Source organism: Mus pahari, chromosome 14 (genome assembly GCF_900095145.1).
Source record: "Mus pahari chromosome 14, PAHARI_EIJ_v1.1, whole genome shotgun sequence".
NCBI lineage: Eukaryota > Metazoa > Chordata > Mammalia > Rodentia > Muridae > Mus > Mus pahari.
The window spans coordinates 35,642,304-35,650,123 of NC_034603.1; the positions used below are offsets into that span (position 1 = coordinate 35,642,304).

At 46.4% G+C, this 7,820-nt stretch overlaps 1 protein-coding gene across 1 annotated transcript in view; it reads left to right on the forward strand.

Annotated features, from left to right (window-relative positions):
• The first annotated feature begins 597 nt into the window (after nucleotides 1-597).
• Gsg1l2 (GSG1 like 2) overlaps nucleotides 598-7,820 on the forward strand; it is a 15,278-nt gene continuing 8,055 nt past the window's right edge. Inside the window, exon 1 of the mRNA XM_021211452.1 lies at nucleotides 598-907. Within this exon, the coding sequence (XP_021067111.1) occupies nucleotides 598-907 (310 nt within the window). The remainder of the gene's footprint in view (nucleotides 908-7,820) is intronic.

Genomic DNA, 7,820 nt, shown 5'->3' on the forward strand with positions numbered 1-7,820 from the left:
GTCAAGAGTTTTTGGCATATACCAAAGCAGGATAAGGTTTGAGGACATGTGTACTATGGGAAATAAAGTAGACACTGAAGGACAAATACTGCATTGTTGCATTCCTATGAGGCTTCTTGTAGAATTCAAGACAAGAAGGACAGTGGAGGCTTCCAGGACCTGGGAGGATAGGGAGTGTTGTTTAATGGCAACAGAGCTTTGACTTTGCAAGCTGAAAGGAGTTTTGGAGATGGAGGTGAACATTTCCAAGCAATGTGACCATGCTTACTGCCATCAAACCGTACACTTGATGGTTAAGGCAGTAAGTTTTATGGTATGCATCTTTTACCACTGGCTTCTAACATGGACCAATGTCCCCTGCACATACTCATCCTAGGGTGGATGGAAAGGCCTACTCTGAACCTCTTCCTAGGAGAATAGCTCTGGCCATGGTACTTACACAGTTGCTATATGCTGGAATATACACAGGTTCCCTCCAGGGGACAAGGAAGAAGCCGGGTCAGGATGCCAGATGGCAGGGCTGGGGGATGGAGACCGTGATAAAGTAGAGAGGAGGGGGCCCCTCGCTCACACTAGCACTGGGAGCTTCATTCTGCCATGGACAGGGCAAGGTGGCAGCAGATGCTGACCCTCCTCCCCATTTGCCTGGCCCTTGCCTTCTCCCTCACAGCCATGGGCAGCAGCCACTGGTGCGAGGGGATCCGACGAATGACAAAACCTCTGTGCCAGGATCTCCTCGGGGGCTTGAACTGCGTTCACTTCAGCAGGGCCAGCAGCAGCTCGGACAGAAGGCATGATGACAGCCAGGCTGTCCAGTACATCTGGGAGACAGGGGACGACAAGTTTATCCAACGCAGGTTCCATGCGGGGCTTTGGCAGTCCTGTGAGGAAAGCCTCAACAGCACAGGTGAGTGAGTCTGTGTGTCCCCAGTCCAACAGGAGCAGGAGGGGTTCCAGAGTCAGACTGCCTGGGTCTGAATCTTGGGGCTGCCATGGACTGTCTATGTAAGCTTAAGCACATCCTTTACCTCTGAGTCTCAATCTTCTCATCTATAAAATGGGAGCCATGGAGGTGCGTATGGAGGAAGTGCCTGACGTACTCTTTATTAAGCACAAGTGTTCACCCACTTGCCGCTTGTCTCTCAGTTCCTCAAGAATCAAAGATGGCCACTACCCTCCGCTAAGCTTCATCCCTAAGATTCCTTTCTCACTCCAAAAGTTGTTGTTGTTGTTGTTGTTGTTGTTGTTATTGTTACTTGGGATGAGGTCTAACTTTGTAGCCTTGGCTGGCCTGGAATGTAGATCAGGCTGACCTCAAACTCACAAAGATAAATCTGCCTTCCAATGCTGGGATTAAAGGTGTGTGCCTCCATACCCAGCTTTAATTTTTTAATGTGTATTATGCACCTTAATTTTCAAAGTAAGTGCATGATAGTGTGTGTATGTGTGTATGTGTGTGTCTGTGTCTGTGTGTCTGTGTATGCACAGAGACCAGAAGAAGGTATCAGATCCCCAACATCTAGAGTTGCAGGCAGTTGTGAGACCCCTGACTTGTTCTGGAAACCAAAGCCAACGCCTTGACAAGAAAGAGCAGCAAACTCTCTTCCACGCTGAGCCATTACCCCAGTTTCTCCAATGCTGAGTCTCTCTTGCTCTTTTAATGCCTCTTGGAACAGAGGATTCTATTCCAAACAAAAAAAAAAACAAAGCAAACACACACACACACACACACACACACACACAGCTCTTAACATCATTAGATCACCTCCAGATCTGTCACAATCAGGGCCCATAACAAGTTGGACCTTTATCTCAGTCTGTCCTTGAAACAGCCCTGCACGGTAGATGTCCTTCCCTCAGCTCTGAAGCAGAAGCCTGGGGCACGGAGAACTTGCACAGCAATAACTCTTGTCTTGAGTCAGTCAGCCCCAATTCATTAACATCTTCCAGGTTTTGTTGATAGAGGCTGGGGGCTTATAAAGTAAAAGGTGAGGGAAGAAGAAAGAGGAGATGGGGAGGTGGTACATAGAGCAGAGTTACCTCACAAAGAATAGAAGACAGAGGAGTGTCAGCCTATGCTATTAGACAGGCTGGCTGAGCTCTATGCTCAGGGCTGGTGAGCTCCTCTGTTTTCACAGCAAAGGCCCCAAAGTGAAAAGGGTCGACACCCCTAGCGGTCCCCACATATATCCTCGGACTTACATTTCTCCTTCAGATGTTTATTTTACCACCCTTGTGGCATTTGAAAAATTGTTCTTGCAGCCTAAGTATACTGCAATAAGGAACAATACTCTGAGATATAATATAACTTCCTCCAACCCCATCCAAGCGGGCTACTGAGAGCAAGCACATGCCCTGCCTTAGCCTTTGCTCTAAGTGTGATTCAGACACATCACTAATACTAGGAAAGACTACCAAACAGACTTCTCGAATTCTCTTCTCTCTAGAGTACTAGTGTATAAAATACACTCTCTTGACACCCCCCAACACGTTCCACCCACCCACAATGACATTTAGCTTCTGATCCTGCCTCTTCTAGGATCGCCAAGATAGTCCCATACTTTCTGTTTGGGAACTGTAGGCACCACATCCATAAGCGAATAATGGCTTAAGAACTTCTGTTCTGTTTCCAAATCTGCCCCCCCCCCCGTGTGAGGTGGCTTCATCTATTTCCACAACTGTGTATAATGGCAGGGATTGGAATCACCTTGGAAGCTTGTAAGCCTCCAGGCACCAAGCCCCACAGGCTCTAACTCAATAGATGTAGGCTGAAGTCTAGAAACCTGCTCTTTATTTATTTGGTTGTTAGGTTGGTTGGATAGTCAGCTGGTTGGAATTTTTTGTTATTGTTTTGTTTTGCAGTTTAGCTAAGGTAATATTTACATAGAGATAAGAGTCACACATTTTGAAAGGCTTAGAGATAAAACCACCATTCTCCGTCCCTTCCTTCAGGGGAAACTTTCAATATGAGGGACAAACATAGATATCTTCATTTTAGACATTAACTATTGACTTTGTATTACAATAAATAAAACATATCTCTCTGTGACAGTACCCCACATAATGCCTGCCATCTTCTTGTCCAGCAATATCACTGCTGTATTCAATAAGCCACTAACTTCAACTAGATGTTGCTCATTCTGGCGACATACAGGGTGTTCTCGGTATATTTATTGTTTGTGCAGATTTTTGCTCTCCCTGGAGTTCTAATTGCTGCTTCTGTTCCCATCCTGAGAGTGTTGGCATTTCTTTTCCACTCAACTCTGTCCTCTCTAGAGTATTTATCCGTGTTTCTAATTTCCTTCCCTGGTGATTATGGCAGACATCACAGCTAAGAGAAACACACCCCAGGACACAGAAAAGCCCTCCGGATAGAAGAGAGTTGGAGTATCACGGAGTATATTCACTAATGAGCATTTCCTTGCTTGGCATGAGGCTAGGGGAACCGGGGTTTAACAGAGAGAAAGCCATAGTGCTGAGAGCTTAAAGCCACTGGAAAATAGCTACTATAAAGGTAAAACAAGGAAGGGTGTGGTGATGGTTAAGACAGAAGATCATCCATCCATGTTAGTGGACGAAGGAGATGCTACTTAGGTCTAGAGTCTTCATAAAGCAGGTGGCCATTGTATCAAGCCACCACATGTGCCTTGGATTTAAATGTGTGTTTGTATGGGCATGTTGAAGGGGGCTATGTGTGTGTGCGTATATGTGGAGACTAGAGGACAACCTCAGGTGTCATCCTTGAGAATGACACCTGCTTTAAGTCAGGGTCTCTCATTGGCCCTGATCTCACTAATTAAGCAGCCATGGCTGGCCAACAATCCACCCCAGGATTCTCCAATCTCCACTCCCCCACCATTGGGACTGCAAGCTAACACCACCATGCCCAGCATTTTAACTTGGGTTCTGAGGCTCGAACTCATGCTTTCGAGGCAAGCAGTTTATCAACTGAGCTGTCCTCCCCAAGGCCCCTATCTGGGATTTTAACAGATGGAGATCAGGAATCAGGGTGTTCCAGGCAGACAGAAATGAACTGACCTGGTCTGAGGCAGCCAAATCAGGCTTTACCACAAGAACACAGGGCAAGGAACAGGAGGAAGCCTCAGTGCAGATAAGAGCTCGCATGGCCATTTCACGTCGATGGGGCAGCTGCTCCCCCCTATTATGGGGGGTTCTCACTGGAGAACTCGGCCACTGCACTGGACTTGGTGTGCTATCTGTGTCTGGATAGGGAGCGAATGTCTGAGGGGGGAGGGCCTTCAATGGTGGCTGAGCTTGAGGATAGGATCAGGAAATTAGAGAGATGCAAGTTGCTTTCCCTCTGAGAAACACAGCCTCAGCTGGACTTAAGAAAAAGGAAGAGCTAGACCTTAAGGAGGCGCAGAAGCAGGTATCAGCTGGCCACCTGCATGAGGCGTGTGTCCCTTAGTCACGGCAACATGAGGCTGGTACCTGGTATATATTTTCCCTAAGACTTTGGATAAGAAGTCTTTAGTCAGCTTATGTGCACGTAGTGGGGAGGTCCTCATCCTAAAACAGGATCTGTGGGCAACATAGAGAGACTGTTAAGAGACTGTGTGAAGCTCTTTTGGGCTCCTTCCTCTAGCACGGCATTCTTAGCCTTCCCAATGCTGCAACCCTTTAATACAGCTCCTCATGTTGTGCTGACCCCAACCATAAAATGATCTTCATTGCTAATCCATAACTGTAATTTTGCTACTGTTATGAATCACAATGTAAATACTTCTGGAGATGAAGGTTTGCCAAAGGTTGAGAACCACTTTTGAGGCTTTGTAGGAAGCCCTCTTGACATTCCCATCAACCCAGGGAACACACACACACACACACACACACACACACACACACCACTTCCACTTGGATGGTAGTAGAGGGCTTTGCCTACATCAACTGGCACACACGTCTTGAGTAGAAATTAAGGATGTGTTTCTTGGTTCCTTCCCAACTTTCACACCTCTGTTCTTGAGTTCAGGCTGGGAAGAACCTTTGACAAGGACCTCACTGGATGGCCCTAAACTCACTCCTCGGGCATGTTCTCTAAAGAAAATAAATTTAAGAATGGAAATTATTGCATATTAATATATTAATATTTTTCTTGGAAACTCTCAGTTTCTATTAGCATATAAAATATCTCTGCAAAGTTACACACACACACACACACACACACACACACACACACACCAAAAAAACCTGATTAATATGACACATCCCAGTGTTTCCCAAAATTCATTAGAGGTTCCTACATTCACATTTATTTATATTATTTATATGACAATTACAGAGAGAAACTGTGTTATAGAAGTACATGTGCACCATTGAAGGTTGTGTAGAGACTGATGAACTTGGACTTTTCCTGTCACTCCACAATCTAATTACCATTGTGAATGCTTTCTGCCCATTTGTCTGACTCCCCTCTGCTCACATCTCCCATACTTCTTGATATAAGAAAGTTAAGGTTTCTAAATGTTATTACATTGCCATTGTATTAAGAGAGAAGGAAAATATCTTCTCAGAAAAGAATTCACCATCCCAGAACACATTATCCTCTCCATGTTTTGCAGGATGTACCAAAAGCAAAAAATTTTGTGTTCAGTTTTTACTTGATATTGGAATTAATTAATACCTAACATATTAGAGGGTAAGTCAAAACTAGATATTAGGAGTTACAAATTCCCTGCAACTTCATGGTGGCTCACGACCATCTGTAAGATGTGATGCCTTCTTCACGCAGGTGTACATGCAGACAGAGAGCATATTAAAAGTAATAATCATGGGCTGGAGAGATGGCTCAGCAGGTAAGAGCACTGACTGCTCTTCCAGAGGTCCTGAGTTCAAGCAGCCACATGGTGGCTCACAACCATCTGATGCCATCTTCTGGTGTGTCTGAAGACAGCTACAGTGTACTCATGATATAAATAAAATAAATAAATAAAATCTTTTTTAAAAAAATAATGAAAATCATAATAAATAAAATTTATAAATGCAAAGAGCTCACAGAATGTGGTGACAGGCATCTATGAAGTTGGGATTACCAGAGATCTTGAACTTCATGCCTTGGCCAAGGGGTCATCTCTTTGAGTTCAACTCAGCATTGCGGTCAGGTCCTATTGGGAGTTCCATACAGACAGATCCTTTGCTTTTACAAAGGGAGAGCATTGGATTTTTCGATCTCCCAGCTGAAAAAAATCTGTTTAGAGCTTTACAAAGGCCCCCAAAGGCATGTTTGCGATGAGGAACGGAACATAACACTGAATCACGGACTGTACCACAAGCACCCAGGACTCGGGGCAGAAGAAAGGAAGGGTCAGAACAGAAATGGAGAAGTGGTACAAACAGTGGAAAGGTGTGTGGGGGGCGGGGAATGGGCTCGGTGTCACTGGCAAGAAAGACTCTGGTCTCAGGAAGATGTTCCTAACCAAGTGCGGGATTTAAGGGTGAGTCAACACCCCAGTTCTGTGGCACCGGACCTGACTGAGAAAAGGTTCCCCCGTCTCAATCAGCTCGTCTCCCTGCAAGTGGGCCCTGCAGTGCTTTAAAAGGGAGACTACGTCTCTTTTGTTCTCGTTCTGAAATAAACGTTTGCAGTAAAGCTCCTGAAGAGAGCCTTGGCTCTCGTCTTTCTTTTCCGTGGGCAAATCTCTGTGCTCGAGTAGACCCTGATCTGTTGTGCTGATCTCAGAGCAGTCAGACAGGGGCACCTGGGTAGCCCTGGAGCCTTGATTCTGGGGCAGGACTCTGGGACAGAGTCTGAGCACCCGGGCCTTGTATGCATTCTCCTACGGCTGGCTTGATGTGCCTCTTGGCTGCCCAGGCCCTGCCAAACTATGTAACACCCGCCTCTCTGGCTTCATGGGATTTGTAAAGATTTTTCTTCTTAATCCTGCTGGCTTTGTTCAGAAGGAACACCGTTTCTGGGGATTCACATTAATCAAGGGGTCACTCAGGTCTAGCTCTCTGGGCCCAGCTAATCTTGTCCTTCTAAGCTATTGGGAATTCTCTTAATCTGTGCAGCTGGCCTTCTTGTGCTCTGTGCCCTGTCCCTGGTCTGCTCTGGATTCTGCTGCCCCTGCCCCTACCCTGCTCATGGTTTCCCCTGCCCCTGCCCCTGCCCCTGCCCCTGCCCCTGCCCCATCTGTGCCTGCCCCGCCCCTCCCCTGCCCTTGCCCCTGCCCTTACCCTACCCCTGGCTTCTCCTGCATTGCTGCTGAGAGAGACAGCTCTCCTCAGAATAAGGACACTCACTCCTTTCATGTGCTTGGGATGCGATTTGAGGGTGTCCCCCAAAGGTTCAAGTACTGAGCCTGGTTCAGTGTGGTGGCTAAGAGAGAATGATTTTCTCAGAGGTGGGACCTAGTGAACGATGATTAAGTCATTGGCTGCTGCCCCTCTTTCTCCTGAGAGCCTGGTCAGTTCCTGGATTGGTAAGTCCCTTGTGCCTCCTGTCACACAGTGGCTGCTTTCTACCTCTTGTATCTACTCCCACCGTGATGGCATCTGCCATGTGTAATTTAGCTAGAAGTCCAGGTCCTCATCAGAGCCAAGTAGAAGCCAGGCTCTTGCTCCTATAGGTCCAGAATTGTAAGCTAAAAAACTATTCATTTTCTTTGTAAAGTATTCAGACTTGAGTACTAAGCTAGAGTAGAAAACAGACTAATACACATCTCTAAGCATTAGGTAGAGGGATAGCGGGTAGTGATATCAGGAAATGTAGCAATGCCCACGTAGGAAAGCCCCGTTCTCTGTTCCTCCCTCCCTCCCTCCTTTACTTCCTTCCTTCCTCCCTCCCTCCCTCCCTCCCTCCC